We start from the raw sequence: 18,366 nt of genomic DNA, 5'->3' as shown, positions 1-18,366 counted from the left end.
TCAATGGCTCAAGACTTCGTTGTCAGGACGAAACAGGTTGGATTGGGGCGTTCCTCTAGGCTCAGTTTTAGGTAAAACGCTTTTTCATTTGTATGTGATGCAGCAGAAATGGAATAAGGTTTCACCGTTTTGCTCCGTTCAACATTTCTCTTCCTGCTCGACTGAGGAATCAATGCCCCGGATGAAGACGATGTTTTGACTTTTTTCTATATTGATGCAGTGTGTCGTGGTGGACTGTCAGGACCAGCAAGGTTTCAGCAACGTGGTACAGGTCGATTTTTTTATTTTTTGTCGAATCAGATTTCAGCATTCATCTGTTGCCATGTTAATGTCATTTGCCCAAGGCTTTTACACCCCCCCACTGCTGCGTCTCACACTCACACGCCTTTATATATATATTTTTTTTTTGCCGGAAGAAAAGGAGTGGAAGTTTTTATTACACTTGATGTCCTTGCATGTGTCGATTACGTTTTATTCTTCATAGGCTTGATGATGACATCATGATGTTTGCGCGCGTGCGGTCGAGTCTGCCGTATCTGCGCCTGTAGCGTCCGGTTGAACGTCACACGGCATCGGAAGTCGAGTTGAATGACAGGCCACTTGATTAGGCACACGTGAGCAGGTTCTTTGTGTTATCTTATCTGCGTCTTCGGCTAATCAGTGACTGAGCTCACGGCTGCGAGGTCCGCAGGTCGCCGGGCCGCCAGTCGCCATCCTTCCTCGGCGTCTTCACATCGTCTGCATCGTTTTTCCGGCGCTCATCGTCGCCGGCTGCCTCGCGTGCGCCATGGAGGCACCACTGAAGAAGAAGAAGCAGATCGTCCTCGTGAGTAGCTGACTTTTTTTATTTGCACGGAAACTCAAGTGTTGGTTGGCATGCCGTCGCTATGGTTACGCTCCCGACAATTTGGAGAAAGCTCAACAGTGTCAATTCAAAAGGAATCTCGATTTCATAGACACGACTGAACAATCCAACGAATGTTAGTGATGACATCATCTCGATAACCACAAAAAGATCAGCGCGGCTAAAATTATGCTACAGTGGAAAGAAAAAGTCTACACACCCTTGGCGCAATGTCAGGTTGTCCTACATTTGTCAGCGTGACCTTTGACCTGTACTGCTCAATTTTGAGAAAAAAACAACAGAGTCCAAAGTCGCAAGTGGTTGGACGAGCTCAACACGGTCATGCGCGTAAAGTAATGGAGTCAAAGTATCAACCAAAATACTCGAGTACAAGTAAAAAGTCTTGCATTCAAACTACTCTGAATCCTAAGTCATGTGAAAAGTCACTTGCGTGAACGTAACGGAGTTTCCTGACTTTGCAACCTGTGCCCAAGTGCGCCGCCCCTCCCCTATGGAAGGGGGCGTGGCCATGGAGTCTCTCATTAACAACAAATAACCCTCAGCTGCACTAGGAGGCTTTTTATTGAGGTTTCCCGTCCAGCGCCCGTGTTGACGATGGCGCCGCGGCCGCGCTTGCCCGCAAGTATGGCGTCGGGCCGACTCCTTTGACCTCCTGCAATCAGGCCCCAAAAGTTGCACTGGAACAGGTGTGCAAAAAGTTGTTCTGGGGGCGTTTTTGGTGTCGAGGAGTCCCAAAGTGTGCAACGTTGCACTCTAAAAAGGAAGATTGCTGCATTCATCGAAGTGTCCACTTGGGGAACGCGCCACAAAATGGCGAGTCAAACGTGTCCTTGCAATTAAATGAATCAAGAAAAATAAAGTCAACAAAGTTTCGAGTGAAATGAGTCACGATAGCACATACGAAGCCCGCTCGCCACACAGAGCGGCGAGCGCCGCCACGCTGCTTCAACAAAACCACCCGCTGTCGTGATTTCATGTCGTTGACATGTGACGCCCTCTCGCTGTTTTCGTTGTGATGTTTGCAACTTGTCGTTTTCGTCAGGTGGCCGTCTTGTCCGTGTCGCTGGTGACGCTGATCCTGGGCCTTGGACTGGGACTGGGTCTGGACCAGCAGACGTGCCGAGACCAAGGTGGCCTCCAAGTCACACTTGAGCCCCCTTTGTGCTTACACACACACGCACACACACGGTGGCCTTCATGCTGCTCGCGTGGTCACGGGATGCACGCAAGCAGAAAGTCCTTCAAGCGTTTGAAGAGGTCTAGCACTCAGCAAATTCAAGGCCGCCACGTCACTAATCATTCACCCGTGCCCTCTTCACGAGCTTTTCATCGATTCCACGAGCTAACTAAAATGTCCGCTCAAAATCCCGGCGTTGCGAATCGGTGAATGATTGCCACCATGTGCAATCATTCACTCATTCGCGTCTCCCTAATCACTCGGTCGGCATCTTTATATGCGTGCGTCATCAAATACAAATTAGGACTGCATTTGATGTTATTGCTGTCGTAAAATTCACGCTGGCCCTCGGGCGACATAATCAACCGTTCACACATTGGGCAAGCTGTTTTGTGTTGGCTCCGCACCCCCCCCCCCCCCCCCAGTGACGCCGCAGACGTCATGTAGGAATCGCTGCTACCAGCCGTACGACGGCGACATCCCCGGCTGCAGATGCGACAACGCATGCCAGGATGCCGGAACCTGTTGCCATGACTACCACGACCTCTGCAAAGCGCCCAGTAAGCGAACGGCGGACCTCGCGCGGGCCGCCGGCCTGGCCGCATGGCTGACGTGTGCGTGCACGTGTGCAGGTGAGCTGTGGGAGTGCACGCGTTTGCGCTGCGGCGAGATGAGGCTGCCCACCAGCAGGTGTCACTGTTCCGACGACTGCGCTGCAAATTCGGACTGCTGCAGCAATTACCGGCACGTGTGCCGAGGTGAGACGCCGCAAAGCGTGCCACCACTCGGCAGCGCTTGACCGCGGGACTTTTGTGTGTTGGCAGGACAAACCGAGTGGGTGGAGGACGAGTGCGACGACCTGTCACGCCCTTCCTGCCCACCAGGGTAGCACACACTCACTCACTGACTCACTAGCGCCTCCGCAAGCAGGAGTGGTATAACGTGCGTTTGTTGTCTTGCTGCGGCAGCTTTTCACGCCAGCCGCTGCTTCTGGTGTCGCTGGACGGGCTGCGAGCCGACTACCTGCATTTGTGGAGCTCGCTCATCCCGGTTCTCACCAAACTCCGTGAGTGTTCCGTCGAAGTGCCGCGACACACATGAAGGGAACTGGGATGCCGTTGGGCCAATTCCACCATTTTCCGACCAAAGACGATCTATTTTATGTTTTCCCAAATTGCGTGTTTTGTCCAAAACAGCTTGGGTAAACCTGCTTAACTCATTTACTGCCATTGACGGCTAAAGACGTCAAAGATCCTGATTTTTTTTTTTTTTTTCAGGGAAATGCGGGACATCAACTCCTTACATGCAGTCAGCCTTTCCCACAAAGACCTTTCCCAACCACTACAGTATTGTCACGGTAACACACAAAAACAAAACAGGCTTACACATGTGTTGTCATGGTTACACTGAGGCCCCCCCCAGGGTTTGTATCCCGAGTCCAATGGTCTGATTGACAACGTCATGTATGATCCGGTGATGGACGCCATTTTCACGTTGTCGAGTCCGGAGAAGGAGAACCCGGACTGGTACCTGGGTCAGCCGGTGAGTGCGCTACATCAGTCGGGTGCGTCACTGATGACGGACCGGGATTTGCTCTGCAGATTTGGCACACGGCAAAGTACCAAGGGCTGAAGTCGGGAACCTTCTTCTGGCCCGGATCGGACGTGAAAATAAACGGCAGCTTCCCGGATATCCATCGGCCGTACAACGGGTACGAGAATCTTCCTGCATGTGGAGCGGACGCTGAGCTCATCCTGTGCGTTTGACTCACTTTCCAGGAAAATCCCGTTTGAGGAGCGAATCCTGACTGTGCTGAAGTGGCTCCAGCTGCCGGAGCAGCAAAGGTGACTCCACTCCAAGTCAGAACCTGCGAGCCACGTTCTCATGTACCGTCCCTTCTCCTGCAGACCCGACTTCTACACAATCTACCTGGAAGAGCCGGACAAGTCGGGACACAGCTTCGGTCCTGTCAGCGGCGGGGTATGTTCGAACAAATAAAGCGCCGTGATATTTGTCCCCGCTGGCAGACTCCACTCGCAGGACTTGAGTCTGTGTGGCTTTCGAAAGTTGAAGAACAACGGCACTGTTCTTGAAGACATCTCACCTTGAATGACTCCGCTGCAGGTGGCGCAGTCCATCAAAGCCGTGGACCAGATGGTCGGGCAGCTGATGAACGGACTGAAGCAGTTGGGACTTCACCGATGCGTCAACGTCATCGTGGTCGCCGATCACGGTAACGGCGGCAACGTTCTACATCGGCACTGGCGAGTCAGGAAGTAGCGTTGAAGCAGGAAGTTGCTTTGCCGCATGCGCCGACAGGCATGGAGGAGACGCATTGCGACAGGAAGCAAAACCTGCAGGAGCTTCTCGGGGACGTCAACGACTACATTGTCGCAGAGGGACCCTTTGGACGCATCCGGCTCAAGAACACCAACGCCCACAGTGAGTACGAACGGACGAGTGGCTCCGTGTTCACGAAATATTTTGATTTCGGAGGCCGACAGCCATGTAACCGCTAAGGCGTTGAGGTGCTACCTGAACAGGAAAATAAGCAGTAACACAAACAGAACTAAGAACACTAACGCTAGCCAGTAACAGCCTAAGAAACAGGATCAGTAACGTGTGTGTGTGTGTGTGTGTGTTTCAGTGGATGCAGCCGGCCTTGTTGCCAACATGACGGTAAGTATGTATTAGACATACCACATGACGTGTAATGTTGCGCATGTTGCGTGCATCCGCAGCGACCGTGCGCCTGTTGCCGTTTCAGTGCAAAAGTGCGACGCAGAAGCTGCGTCCGTACCTCAAGTGGCACCTGCCCAAACGGCTTCACTACGCCAACAGCCGTCGCATTGAAGACGTCAACGTGCTGGTGGAGCCCAAATGGCTGCTGGAGAGGTAGCAGCCTTCGCGCCTGTTCCTGCAACGCGGACCATTACCGCTCCGCTCTGTTTTCAGACACCCGGGGTCGTTGCGTTTCTGCGCCGGTGGCCAGCATGGCTGGGACAACGACGTGGCCAGCATGCATGTGAGCACCGACCGTCGCGTGCTAGCGCCGTGCTAGCGCTGTGCTAGCGCCGTGCTAGCGCCGTGCTAGCGCCGTGCTAGCGCCGTGCTAGCGCCGTGCTGCTAACGTTGCGCGCTAACATAGCCGCTTTGATCCGTCCCGCCAGGCCATGTTTGTTGCCCACGGGCCGAAGTTTGTCCCCCGGACAGAAGTGGAACCCTTTGCCAACATTGAGCTCTACAACCTCTTGTGTGGTCAGTCTTTGCCGCCGCCACCGCCGCCGCGTATCTCAGTGTTAGCCTTGGGCGACCTTTGTGACTTTTTGAGCGTAGACGTGCTGCAGATCTCACCGGCCGCCAACAACGGAACCCACGGCAGCCTGAACCACATGCTGCGACAGCCCTTCTATTCCCCACAGCCCCCGCCGGAGCAGAGTCCACCTGAAGAGTGCCGTCTCAGCAGTCTGCAGCCGCAAGACCCGCTGGGCTGCTCCTGTCCCCACATGGTGCGTCTGTTACTGTTACCACCCTGTGACTGTTGCTGTTTCTGGAATGGTCTTACTGTAAACCTTACTGGGACTGTTAGCAGTCTTGTTACTTTTACTGGTTGTATTAATGACTGCTACTGAAACTGTTACTAGTCCAGTTGCTGGAACAGTTTACTTCCTTTATTTGGTTACTGTTATTGTTACTGGTCCTGTTCCCGAGTCCATTCTTCTTCCATTTGTCCACCATTCTGATACATCTGCATTTGCTTTTTTTTTTTTTTACTTCTTATTGCTTCTGTTGCTCTTGCTGGGACTTCTAGAATTATTGTAGCTGTGTGTCAAATGTTAACGGTTACTGTTCCGGAGCTGTTTTCATGCTTCCGGCCGGGTGCCGCTGTTCTTCCTCCAGGGTGCAGAGGATGTCACGGCTGCCAACAGTCGCCTCAACATGACGTCCGCTCAAGGTGAGCCGATCTGGCCTGTGTGTGGCCACGGCGTCCAGTCACTACCTTTGTCCAAATGACCCTTCCACTCTTTCTGGTTGCCGCAGAAGCGGCGGCGCGACGCCATCACTTGATGTTCGGGCGGCCTCGCTCGCTGCGGCGCGGGGAGCGTTACTGCGTCCTCCACCAGGAGGCGTTTGTCAGCGCCTACAGTCTCGACCTGAAGCTGGCGCTGTGGAGCTCCTTCAGCGTGGATGCGCCGGTACACTCGCCGACGGCGCGACTCGCTTGCTTAGCTGCTTGATAGATCATATTTTGGAAGGAGTAGAAAGTACAACTGTCGGGGCTAAATCTCGAGTAACGTGCAAATATCTGAAGTCACTTGTATTTGGTCACTTCTCACACGTGCTTTTTCGATAGAGCAACACTGAGCCGGTGCCGCCCATCGGTACCGACTGCCTGCGAGCTGACGTCAGAATTCTTCCGTCTGACAGTCGCCGATGTGACGACTACGCCGACTTTCACCGCGCCTTCTTGTACCCGCCCGGTTCGTGTCAGCCACCTATGCTACGAAGTGACCTGAAGTGACCTTGGATGATGCCTACTGTCGTGTTGCAGGTCTGACGCCGACGGAGCCAGAGCGGCGCGACGCCCTGCTGAGCAGCCACGTGGTGCCCATGTACCCACAGTTTCACAGTACGCACCAGCCACCCGTCGGATAGGAAACAGCAAGCAGGCATTGCCCACTTTGCTCCTTTTGCTTTGCAAGACTTGGCCACCAGGAGGCAGTGCAGACACACATGGAAAAAAAAAAAAAAAAAGACTTGCAAAAGTCTCTCCAAGCTGCAGTCACATTAGTCGTTTTTTGCAAAGGATAATCGAGAATATTTCTCACGAAATATTTCAATATTTCTGTCCTTGTGGCTTCAGTAATCTGGACGTACTTCCACGAAACGCTCCTCAAGAAGTACGCGGCCGTCTACAACGGCATCAATGTGTTGACGGGCCCCGCCTTCGACTACGACCATGACGGACACAGTGACTGGCACGAGCTCATCAGGCGGTAATAAAAAAACAAAAATACTTTTTAAATGGACGCAAAAAATAGAAAGTGTGGATTCTCAGTCGTAAGGCCCATTTCTAAAACAAAAAATTTACTTTGCTTGTTGAACAAAAGACAAATTCCCACCCCGGTGGAGAATAAAGATTTATTCTATTGTATTAATAAAATCATGCTGGAGGGCGTCGACAGTTGGCCCCGCCCACCCGGCATTTAAAAGCTGAAGTTGCCGGTTTGTGCTCTGACGACACGTCGGGTGTCCTCCAGGTGGGCGACCCCGACCACCGTGCCCACGCATTACTTTGCCGTGCTGACCTTCTGCCAGAACAGCAGCCGACCGCTGCGAGAATGCGACGGGCCGATGCGCGCCGTCGCCTTTCTGCTCCCTCACAGACCTGACAACTCTGAGAACTGCAAGGTAGCGCCGTCGTATGCTAGCATGTTGACATCAGGCGGCTAGGTTACAAGTTAGCAGTAGATGCTAACATCAGCTAGCATGTTGATGCTCCTAAACCACAGGTGAAACTGATTTGCTTCAACAGAGCGCCGAAAACGAAGCTTCGTGGGTGGAAGATCACATTTGGTTCCATCAAGCCAGAGTACGGGACATCGAGTGGATCACAGGACTAGACTTCTACCAGGAGAGTCGTCTACCAATCACTGAGCTGCTGCGGCTCAAGACCCGCCCCACCGCTGCTAATCAAAAGCCATGACACAAAAAAAAATATATATGAATTTAAATTTTATTTGTTTCAGTGGTAAAAGTTTGTAAATCTCATTACGGTAAATAAAATAATGCGCCAGTTGAAGTTAAAGTGAACTCTTAATGGTTTATTCAACATCAAAAAACAGACAGGAAACCTAAAATGGGGGGAAAGAAGTTACATTAGTGTCAAAATGTTTGTCTAATTCATTGAAAAAAAATAAATAAATAAATAAATATCCACCTTCCAGCTACTGCCAGGAAAGAAGACCAGAAGGTCTCGAGTTCGGATTGAAGCCTCTCTGACTCGCTCTGGTCTTGAGACTCGGAGGCAGTTTGGCTTCATAACTTGGTGGCATCAGATTCTGATCAAACAGCCACGTCTGTTCCGGCTCATGGATTTGTGGCACTTTCCGATATTTTGATGGCATCACAACCTGGGCCGGTTCTTCATATCTCGGCAACGTCTGTGGCGGGTTGGGCTTGTACCACCGCGATGGCCAAACCTGGGGCGGTTTGGGTTCGTACATCGGTCGCACCTGGGGTGGAATTTCGTATCCATGTGGCACTTTTGGTTCATACCTTGGGAGAGCTTGTGGTGGTTTTTCATATCTTGGTCCCCTCAGATCCTCTGGCAGGGTTGAATACCTCCAGGACTCCTGTGGTGGTTTTGGTTTGTACCCTGGGAGAGCTTGTGGTGGATTCTCATACCTCTGTGGCATCAGAACCAGTGATGATTTTGGCTCATTCCTCGATTGGGTTTGCAATTGCCTCGGTGGCATCTCGGCGTCCACCATCTGGATCCCATGACTCGAGACTATTGTGCCTCCCTGGTGGTTTTGAGAGGTTTTGTGTTGACGATGCTGCTCTGAATCAAGTCTGTAAATGGGAGCGCCCCCTGCTGGACTCGGATCTACCCGCCCACCAGCGAAAGCGAAACGAACTCCGGTAGCGGGTCCAGCAACCATTTGGTTCTGCAGCAAGACGCCTCCAGTGTACTCAGGACCGTGTTCTACAGTATACCGTGACGCCTGGAGGCCCGCCGCAGGATGATAATCTCTGAGGCTGCGGGGGAAATGCTGAGGCGGAGCAAAGGAAGGCCCAAAAGCTCCAAGAAAAAAAAAAGAAAGTTATCTCACTTTACAAGACAATCAAGGTAACAGACAAAATCATGACATTTCTGTGAGTGTGTGTGTGAACTCTTAAACTCAACTACATTTTTTTTTATACATTTTGTTGGAATCACAGTTGCAGTTGCTGTCATGGAACACCAGATGTCAACTCTGATGGGATTAAGGAGACTTCCCAATTTGGCTTCCCAGTGAGTGATGCAAATAAAACACATCAGGCAACGGAGCACGTTTTTCTCATGGCCAGACAAAAAAAAATAATAATAATTCAACATCTCACCTCCCACATGTCCGAAGACCAACAGCGACAGCATCTGGAGCACCAGCACCCTGACCCCCCCAAAAAAAATCAAAATGGGGGTGAGCAGTGGTCCAAAAGACATCAACTGGGCCGTGCTTACCTCAAGATGAACCTTGAACACATCCTGCATGATCACCCCAACTGGTCGCGCTGCTACTTAAGGCCTGAGCACCACATTGGGCACAGCTGTGCGGGACCAGCAGGACCAGCATAGCCAAGAGGACCAGCAGGACCACCCAGACCATCCGGTACGCTTGATTTCTTTCTTCTTGTGGACTTGGAATGGATGAATCTCATTTGATTCTCCATCCTCAATTCAAGTCAAATAAAATCATAAAAACGAATATGATCTTTAAAAAAAAAATAAAGTTAACCGAAATTAAATATTTGGTGTGGAAAATTAAGTACAAAGTTACAAAAAAAGTCCTTAGTTTTTTATCTTTGTCAATTAATATAATTAATCTGGTTCAATAGAATTTTTTTTTCGAACCGAGTTGAAGTAGTCACTCTTAGATATAGGTATAGCGCCAACTACTGCTCTGGAAGACTCTCTGAATATCAGATATTCTTTGGCTCAAGTATGTATCGGTTGCTGGTATCGACTGGCTCCGTTAGTTCTCGATACCTAAAAATAAGACCCGTATCAGCCCGATAACGTTACCTGCTTTTATTTGGGTATGCCCGTATAGTCAATTGTATTTTAACTTACTCCCTTCACGGTTTTTGTTGTTGAATTATTGCTAATTAGTGTTTTAATCTGTAAAGTGCTTTTTTGCAGCTAGTTGCCGAGATAATCTAAATATGCACCTTGATCAAATCCTTTCAAAATGAATTTTCTGATTAACAGAAAGGTGGCAAAATAGGTCCGTTTAAACTCAAATAAAAAGATTGGCCATTGATTTTTTTGCAGAGGAGCGCCGACAAATTGGAAACAACAAAATGTTTCATAATAAAGTCCTTTACTGGTGCTTGCAGACAAGCCAACATTATTTTGTTGAGTGTGTTAAATAAGACCTTGGGAGCAAGACGACGTTAGTTGAGCGTAGCACGAAACAGTTGCGCTCATGTCAGGCCAAAAAAAAAAAAAAAAAGTTTATGAGTTGAATTAAAGCCATCGTGAGGTGTGCGCGCGCGTGCGTGTGTGTTACGTTGAATGTATTCATTCACGCCCACTTGGTCTTCAATCAGCAACGGCAGGCGGAAGAGTTTTGATCCGGTAGGCTCCCTTCAAATGTTGAATGAAGACCAAAAATATATTTTGAAGGTTGTACTCAGTTTTGTCTCGTGGTCAGGTAAGATCGGCAAGTCGGGTGTCGGTTGGTCGGGCGTCTCATTGTCGGCTGTGTCTTGGTTAGCCAACAGCTGATTGGGTCGGGTGGCCGTCAGTCGGTCTGGCGGTCTTTGTGAGGTGTCAGCTGTTTGGGTGTCAGTCGCTCTGGTGCCGCTATCAGCGGGTCGCGCCTCACGAGGTGTTTGGTGTCAGTCGGTCAGGTGTCTGACGGTTGGGCGTCGCTTCAACGGGTGTCTGCTGGTTGGTTTTGTCACGGTCGGTCAGGTCTGTTTTATTTTGGTGCCAGTCAGTTTGGTGTCCGCGGGTCCTACAACGAAGCGCCTCGGTATCAGTCATCCGTCTCGAAGGTGTGCAGATACGTCTTGAGGCTCAGGACGCCGTCGTAACTCTGGTTGTTGGCCCGGTAGAGGTCGAGCCCGGTGAGTATCTCCACGTCTCGGACCCGGGCCGTGTGAAGCTGCAACAGCTCCTCCACCCAAAGATGCTCGCCGTCTTTGCTCTGCATGCGGGAAGCCGGTCAACGGGGGCACGTTAGCCGCGGGCCGACCCACGGGGGCGCGCAACTGACCTGGCAGGTCTCGCTGTTGTCGTCTCGGTGAGGAATCAGGAAGGAGAAGACGCTCAGATCGCCGTCGCACTCGTCCAGCGTTTGGTTGGCTTGGCGGCAGTTGGTCACCACGGTGAAGTAGTGGGTGGGCACGGGCCGCGTGGTGGGAGACCACCTGCGCAGAACAGCAGTTACCCAAGGTACTAGTTTCCGGTCCCTCACAGGAAGTGAACGTTCACAAAAGTCGAAGAATGAGAATGCGCACTCACTCTCGAATCTCCTCCATGGTATCTCGGCGGCCATCGTAGTTGTAGTCAAAGACGGGTCCTGCGAGGACGTTGACGCCATTGTTCTCCTGTGCGTAGCGCCTCAGCAGCGCCCCCTGTAGGTAACGCCACACTCCTGCGAGCACACACGGACACGGCACGTGACCAAAAGTGCTGAGTCACGTCGTCAAACAAAGATGCACTCATGCGCTCCCTCCCGAGGAGGACAGCGCCTCATTTGTCTGGCGAGCAGAGACGTCGCGGCGTGCACGGGGACAACGCCGGCACGTGACCTACTGGCGAAGGCGGGAAACATGGGTGCGGTGTTGGTGATGAGCGATGCCTCGTATTTGGACTCGGGTGACGACGCCAACTCTGCGGATGGGAAACAAAACAAGTTGAGTCGCTGAGTCAGACTCAACACGACTCGGTCACCGCCCTCGCCGCTCGCATTTACCGGGTGGGAACAGGAAGCCGTAGCCGAGGAGCCGGTTCTGCTCATAGGCGCTGCAGCTAGCGCTGTGCTCGGCCGATACACGCCGGTCCATCCGCAGGCATGGACTGCCAGTGGGACCTTCTGGAAGAGGAGCGCTCTCCTCCTGTGGAAAAACGGCCAAGTCCCATTTGCGCGAAGCCACGCCCACTTTTCACCTTACTCCTCACCATCAAAGCTTGCACTTGCATAACTGACGTGGCATGTGACAAAAGTGGATCAGGCACTACCCGCGGTCGACGTTCTTGCTCCTTCCAGTTTACCTGTTCCCATGCCAACAAGGCAGCAGTGCGGCGTGCGCATGCTGGCGTACCTGCGGCGTCAGCGTGAAGGACGTCCACAGCGGCATGGCCAGCTGGCGGCTGTACGCGCTGATGAAGTCCGAGTGATGCAGCAACGCGTAATGAGCGTCAAACATAACGGCGGGACGGCCAAACGGCAGCTGCGTCACGTCTGCGGGACAAAAGATGACGTCATTGGTAGGGGGCGGTGGGGGGGTTCGTGTTGACATTTGTCGTCATGTTGGTGATGATGTCATCGTACTGTAGTCGGAGAAGCCATCTTGGGCGTGGCTGAAGGCCTCCAAGTTCTGCTCCACTTTGTTCTGCAAGAACAAAAGACGTTTTTGGGTCTCGGCGCTACTCCCTCCTCGCCAGGTGCCATCACGACCCCGGCTGACCTCATCATCGCAGCTGCATCCGAGGTCAAAGGTGACCTCCGCTGGCTCCTCGTCCTGCGCGGGCGCCGACACTTCGTCCGGCATCACGGGGTGGAAGGACGGCGACTTCAACATGGCGTTCAGGCTCCCGTGCGTCCCGTTGTTCGGCGCTGGCTTCAGGCCGAGAAGGTCTGTGATGCAGGAAGGGGCGGAGTCACGTCGGTGTGAAGTGCGTTCGTTCATTTTATAGCGTGTGCATCTCACCACACATCACGTTGTAAAGCTCGATGTTGTCAAACTCCGGCACTTGCGTGCGGAAGCGGAAGCTGGGCCCGTATCCCACGAAGATGGTCTGGAGGCGGAGCAGGAACTTGGTCAGGACTCGCACGGAAAATGGCCAGAACAAATCAAGTCAACGCACCCTCATGCTGGTGATCTTGTTGTCGAAGCCGTGGTCGCCGAAGAAACCGCAGCGCGTTCGCATCTTTTCGGGCATTTTCCTGCAGGCATGGGATGCGGCGAGTGACAAAGGTGGACAAAAATAAATCAAAGGGGCGGCGCATCACCTGGCCACGTGCCACTTCCTCTCCATGAGCAGGTGCACGTCCTCGATGCGCCGGTTGTTGGCGTAATGGAGTCTCTTTGGCAGATGTTGTTTGAGGTACGGCGTGAAGTGCTGCGTCGCCATCTTGCACTGCAACCGACAAAAGGTCAACGCCACCCGCGCCCGCTCGCCAGGAGGGGGCGCCCCTTACTCACCGTCAGGTTGGCGACCACCTGCTGAGGGTTGTCTGCGGGGCAACACATATGCGGGTGCTGAGATTGGGGAGGCGGAGCTTCAGGAAGTAGAAGGTGAGCGGCGCAGGGGGTTGCGGCTAAGCAAGCGGGAAGTTAATCCGGAGCAGAAAGTAGAAACCCCGCAGAGAACCGAGCTCACACATAGCAGGAAGAAGGTGGCGAGTCAAAGTGTATGTGTCATGTCGCGCAACAGAAAGTAAATCTATCCTGAGCAGAAAGGAGATGTGGAGCAGGAAATCCAAGATGAGGGGAGTAGATCCGCATAAGGAGGATCGGGCAGGGAGCAGAAAGTACAAGCTGAGCGGAGCAGGAAGTCCAATTTGAGTGGCACGGGAACTGGACTCTTAGTGAGCAGGAAGTAGACGGTGACTCACAGGTGGCGGACTTGGCGTCTCGAGGCCGTATCCTGCCCAGCGAGCCCGGGATGAGCATGATGTCGTCGATGTTGAGCGGGTAGCTGCTGAGGAACTCTGTGCGGTCGCAGTGCGCCTCCTCCATGCCTGCAAAGGGGGGCGGGGGGTCACGGCTTCATCGTAGTCATTGGCGATGAGTGGGGTGGGGGGTGGGGGGGCCGTGGCCTCACCATGGTCACCCACGACGATGACATTGACGCAGCGATGGAGGTTCATCTGCTTCAGGCCGTTCATCAGCTGACCGATGATGCCGTCTATCTGGCGCAGCGTGTTGTCCAGCTGCGCACGCACGCACGCACACGCACACGAACTAATCAAGGTTGTAATACCGACATCTTCTCCTCCTGAACAGAGTCGCGCTGGAGCCAAGCCCGGCGGACTTTTCCATGATTACCCCGCCCCCCGTGCCCACCTCACTGCTCAGCGGGCCCCAGCGATGTCCGAACGTATCAGGCTGCTCCGAGTGCACCGCGTACACGTAAGGCCTGTGCACACACAACGGCGTTAAAAGTGCACGTGAAACTCTGCTGAAGTGCAAAATGTGCGTCTCGGACCTGTGTTGGTCCGGCAGCTTCAGCCATTGCAAGATGGTCAGGATGCGTCTCTCCAGTTCGATGACCCTAAAACAAAGTTGATGACATCATAAGCCAAGCCGTGTCCACCGGCAGCGACCGGTACCAAGTACATCAGGAGGACCAAACAGGTACCAAGGCCAGAAGAAGGTCCCAGCTTTGACGCCTTGTTCTTTGGCTGTGATCCAGATCTGAGGATGAGACCGTGACAGCAAAGAGGAAGTGATGTCTCTGGCCCCGCCCCCCCCCTCTCCACTCACCGGCTGCCCGCCCCACCAGCGATGGTTTAGCTTCTCTCTGGACCGCAGGTTGAAGGTGGCGTTGAAAACCGGGTCGTGCATGGTATTGCCCACGATCCCGTGGGATTCTGGGTAAAGGCCCTGCCGAGTGGACACAAGGGGATGTCACGTCACATACAGCAAGTACTGAAACACCGCCGCCCCTGGCATGCTCCTGATTTCCTGACATATCATGAGTGAACGTTACGTGGTCAAACATGTTGGAACCTCACAAGCACGGCCCCTGGTCCCTACACGCCAACTACGACATCGTCGGGACCTTGGGTACGTGGCCCCAAGCCGATTGCAGCAAATCCTCGCATGCTCCCAAAGTCCTCACAAGCCGCCTCCCTGTCTGGTAGCCCTTGGCCACCACCCACCAGGTTGAGACATGGGTGGGGCTCGATGTCCTGAGTTGATGGCGTGCTTGCGTGTTGGCACCTCACACAGAGTGGCGCTCGCTATATGCCCCCAAGCACCTGAGCGGTCTCTGGCAGAACCGAGCACGCTGAGAAGGTCTTCACAAGCCGCCGTCACCCCACTGCGTCGGCACGTCTGTTGCATGGCCACTAGTGGGCGCCGGTGTTGTACACATTAACAGTACACATTAACAGGTCACATGACTCACCGTGGCCAATGTGTACAAGTTTGGGAAGGTCTTGGTCGGGTAGACGGGGCGCATGTATGGCGCAGTGGTCCCGCATGATCCTGGTGGGAAAAACTTGTGAGATTTAGCGTACGCCGGTGGAAGGGAAGGTATGGCGAGGAGCGGTTGGGGTGTGAGGGGGTTGGTGGGTTTAGGTCTGAGCCAACCTACTGAGTTTCTGGATGTTGGGCATGACGGACACGCCCTTCTTTAGGTAGGATGCCCGGAAACCATCCACTGACAGCATGATGAGCGGCGGCCGCACGAAACTGCAGGGTGCAAGAAACAACACAAATATTTGCACGCCCTGATTTTCTTCAGTCACCGCACCGAAGCGCCACTTTCTGGTGGTAGCGTTACTTCCCGCCGACTCACCCGGCAGGACACTCAGCACTGACTATCTCCTCGCAGTCTCCTTGGAGCCACGACGCCTCGCCTGGTCAAAGACAGCAACGCAGTTGACTTCCACGTGAGTAGAAAGGAGCCGCACGGCGGCAAGTCCATGTAGGATGTTCGGTGGTACCTTTGCAGACCGCCTTGTAGTTGGAGCAGCAGTCCCCTTTCTCCAGGCAGTCGTCCGTGCAGTGGCACGCGTGCTCGTCTTTCCGCTCCTCACCGCAACGCTCCGGACGGCACTCGAAGCGTCCCGCTAGCGACACGGACCGCAGGCGGGATCAACGCGGACTCATCGTGCGCTCGTGGGTGCGTGTCGCTACTCACCCGTTTTGAGGCAGTGCTGGTCGAAATCGGAGCAGCAGCTGTAGTAGGTTTTACACAAGTTGTCACAACGACATCCCGGCGGCTCGGCTTCCTCCAGCTCAAAGCAGCGACCTTTGCACGAGCCCGATGAGCTCACCCACTCCGATACCACTGCGGGGACACGGCATAACGGGACCCGGGACACAACGGGGAGGCAAAGGAAACCCGGAACACAAGAGACACGAGTCGGTGGCCATCAAGGAATCGGATGCAGTAGACACCAGACTGGGAACGTGACGCAGGTGACACGGGAGGCACAAGGGACCGGACACGGGCGACACTTGGACAAAGATCGGAGACCCCGAGGTCACACTGAACCGGTCACGGGTGACACAAGGGGAGCCGGTCGATCCGTGCTGTTCCAAAGTGTTCTGGCAATTATTCTCACCTTTGGTGTGCGCGGGCGGGGCGTCTCCGCCCTCCGCAGGTCGGCTGGCCTGAAAGACGTACGCCGCGATGATGTCACAGCGCCACCCGCTTAACGCCAGCAACAGCTGCACGCAAACGTCATCAAAAGATACTTTGGTGTCGCTCAAGTGCTTCATTGTCGTCAGCGTCGTTATCGAGCCGAGTCTGTCGCGCGTGAAGAAGAAACCGAAAGAAAGACGGAAAGAAGGAACGAGCCACTTACCAAATAGTTGATGAGCATGTTGGTCAGCCACACAACAAAGTGAAAAGTGAAAAATGTCCAACGTCTGCCAGGAGAACTCAGTGCGCCTGTGCAGATCGATGCGCGACCGCTCGCTCGCTCGCGCTCTATTTCGCACTTTCTGTCTCTCGCTCTCTCTCTTGTCCTCCCGCCCCCGCTATGTGCCCCCTGCCCCCCCTCAACTGTGTCATTGTTTGTCTTGTCCAGCCAATGAGCACGCAGTGAAGGGGGGGAATGTGTGCCTGTGTGTGTGTGAAGGGAGGGCAAGGGGAAAGGGGGGCGTTCAACCATTCCATTTCTGATGTGCAAGATCCACTTGACACATGACCTCTGACCTCGTTCTTTCTCGTTTGCCAGTCAGCATTGGTGTTGGCGGCGGAGACTAAAAATCATCCAACAGCGTTACCAAGTTCCCACTAAGTATGTTGTGCGTGCGTGCGTGTGCGTGTGTGTGTGTGTGTGTGTGCGTGTGTACTGAGCACATTATTAAGTTGACAACACATCACTGACATCCTTCCGGAACGTTGTCTTCTTCCCTCTCAACTCATTCAACATTCTCCTCGTCTTACATGGACCACACACGCGTGCAGGCACACACACGCCCCGGGGCCAGATTATCTTCTTAAAGCAACAGCTGCTCTGATTGGCCCTGGCGGCGGCCGTTACCTGAGGCCAAGCTTAGCGCCGTGATCCCAGCAGGAAGTTGGAGACTGAGGCGCACCTGGGCTGTCAGCGGTGCACCCGCTCCGCCGCCCCTCAGCGCTGCAAGGCGGCCCCCTTGCCCACTCCCTCCCTCTTCACCCTTTCTTGTCAATTTTGCTCGCTTGCCCCTCGGCAACCGTTGCCACGGTGCCCTGCTGCCCATCTTGAGCCCTCAGTGCGACGCCACCCCTCGTCAGCGCTGCCTCCCCTTTTCTTGTCTCCTCTCCCCTGGCTGCCCTCACCAGCTTCTTATTTTGTCTGCTTCGTTTGCGCTGGAAAACCAACAACCGCCCCCCCCTTGTACCCCCCCGGCCCCTTTGCACTTTGAAAGCCTTTAGCAGCAATTAGCATAGCGCTGCTGGCGCCACTTGGCAGCGTGTGCAGGGAGACACCAGTTAGCTAAATGCCGCCTGGATAAATGTTTGAACTGCCTTGGGAATCACAAGACGATCACGGCCAAAACAAGTGAGTCGGCCATTTTGGAGAACTGTAAAAAAAAAAAAAAGAGTGAGGACCGCTTTTCCCTCCGACAGTAAATAGGGAGTCATCATGAAAACAACCCTGATGTGATTGTGAACTTGGTTTCCTCTTGTGTCTCGTGCACGTCTTGTGTGCTCGTTTGACTCTCGTCAGCCCTCTTCCTCGGATCGACCAATCGTTTCCCTCCGTTCCGTCACTCGGTGCCTCGTCTTGTAAAAATGAGTTGAATTTCGTCTTAGTTGTAAGGCACGTTTCTCTTTTTTTTTTTCATCATGATGTCAAACTAAAAGATGAGTCGCTGCGCTGACTCACACAAAAAGTCAACTTGTGTGTGCGTGTGGGCGCACGCCATTGCGACTCCAGCTTCACTTGCGTTGCGTGATTTGGACTTGTGTTAGTTGCACACAAACACAAAGTGTGTTTGGAGTTCTTTTCATGTACTTTGGACAGTTAATATTTGCCCCACTGTGCTTAAACACCCCTTCTGCGCACACACGCACACGCACGCACACACACACGCGCACACACACAGGCACGCACACGCGCGCACACACGCACACACACACACACACACACACACACACACCCGCAGCATGTTGCAATCTTCGCATTGCTAACCAGTATTCATGAAAATCAAACTGTTT

The 18,366-nt window shown here is 53.4% G+C and overlaps 3 protein-coding genes across 4 annotated transcripts; 1 reads left to right on the top strand and 2 right to left on the bottom strand.

Moving 5' to 3' along the window:
* Window positions 1-3: 3 nt before the first annotated feature.
* LOC148321843 (venom phosphodiesterase CdcPDE) lies at window positions 4-7,845 on the top strand. The gene is made up of 26 exons (XM_088318877.1): window positions 4-614; window positions 692-826; window positions 1,908-1,995; window positions 2,468-2,602; window positions 2,675-2,800; window positions 2,867-2,927; window positions 3,011-3,108; window positions 3,320-3,399; window positions 3,465-3,584; window positions 3,644-3,753; window positions 3,821-3,886; window positions 3,950-4,022; window positions 4,167-4,275; window positions 4,362-4,484; window positions 4,690-4,721; window positions 4,810-4,937; window positions 4,998-5,067; window positions 5,213-5,300; window positions 5,379-5,551; window positions 5,943-5,997; window positions 6,084-6,238; window positions 6,397-6,523; window positions 6,595-6,672; window positions 6,907-7,039; window positions 7,304-7,454; window positions 7,579-7,845. Exons 2-26 carry the CDS (start codon window positions 788-790, stop codon window positions 7,747-7,749), a joined length of 2,589 nt encoding a protein of 862 aa, XP_088175003.1. The 5' UTR covers window positions 4-614; window positions 692-787; the 3' UTR covers window positions 7,750-7,845.
* A 1-nt stretch (window position 7,846) lies between these two features.
* Window positions 7,847-9,382, bottom strand: LOC148321842 (uncharacterized). The gene is made up of 4 exons (XM_088318891.1): window positions 9,271-9,382; window positions 9,150-9,199; window positions 7,984-8,847; window positions 7,847-7,897 (listed from the first exon to the last, which is right to left on the bottom strand). Exons 1-3 carry the CDS (start codon window positions 9,291-9,293, stop codon window positions 7,991-7,993), a joined length of 930 nt encoding a protein of 309 aa, XP_088175017.1. The 5' UTR covers window positions 9,294-9,382; the 3' UTR covers window positions 7,847-7,897; window positions 7,984-7,990.
* A 730-nt stretch (window positions 9,383-10,112) lies between these two features.
* On the bottom strand, window positions 10,113-16,687 carry LOC148321841 (autotaxin-like). 2 transcript variants are annotated; one of them, XM_088318969.1, is made up of 25 exons: window positions 16,523-16,687; window positions 16,280-16,385; window positions 15,853-16,002; window positions 15,656-15,781; window positions 15,508-15,568; window positions 15,304-15,401; window positions 15,115-15,194; window positions 14,469-14,588; window positions 14,344-14,399; window positions 14,191-14,256; window positions 14,049-14,121; window positions 13,807-13,915; window positions 13,598-13,723; window positions 13,185-13,216; window positions 12,992-13,119; window positions 12,847-12,925; window positions 12,690-12,777; window positions 12,447-12,616; window positions 12,311-12,371; window positions 12,081-12,220; window positions 11,732-11,873; window positions 11,572-11,649; window positions 11,278-11,410; window positions 11,030-11,183; window positions 10,113-10,960 (listed from the first exon to the last, which is right to left on the bottom strand). In XM_088318969.1, the coding sequence occupies exons 1-25, from the start codon at window positions 16,538-16,540 to the stop codon at window positions 10,790-10,792; spliced, it is 2,565 nt and encodes an 854-aa protein (XP_088175095.1). In that variant the 5' UTR covers window positions 16,541-16,687; the 3' UTR covers window positions 10,113-10,789. The 2 variants fall into 2 exon arrangements, with proteins under 2 accessions (XP_088175095.1, XP_088175094.1); XM_088318968.1 differs by having other exon boundaries at window positions 12,311-12,616.
* Between the last annotated feature and the right edge of the window lie 1,679 nt (window positions 16,688-18,366).

The sequence above is a fragment of the Idiotropiscis lumnitzeri genome, chromosome 16, assembly GCF_059441095.1.
Source record: "Idiotropiscis lumnitzeri isolate Australia: NSW breed Sydney's pygmy pipehorse chromosome 16, RoL_Ilum_1.0, whole genome shotgun sequence".
NCBI classification, from domain to species: domain Eukaryota; kingdom Metazoa; phylum Chordata; class Actinopteri; order Syngnathiformes; family Syngnathidae; genus Idiotropiscis; species Idiotropiscis lumnitzeri.
Note: the sequence above shows the minus strand (reverse complement) of the source record. Positions and strands in the feature narration are given on the sequence as shown.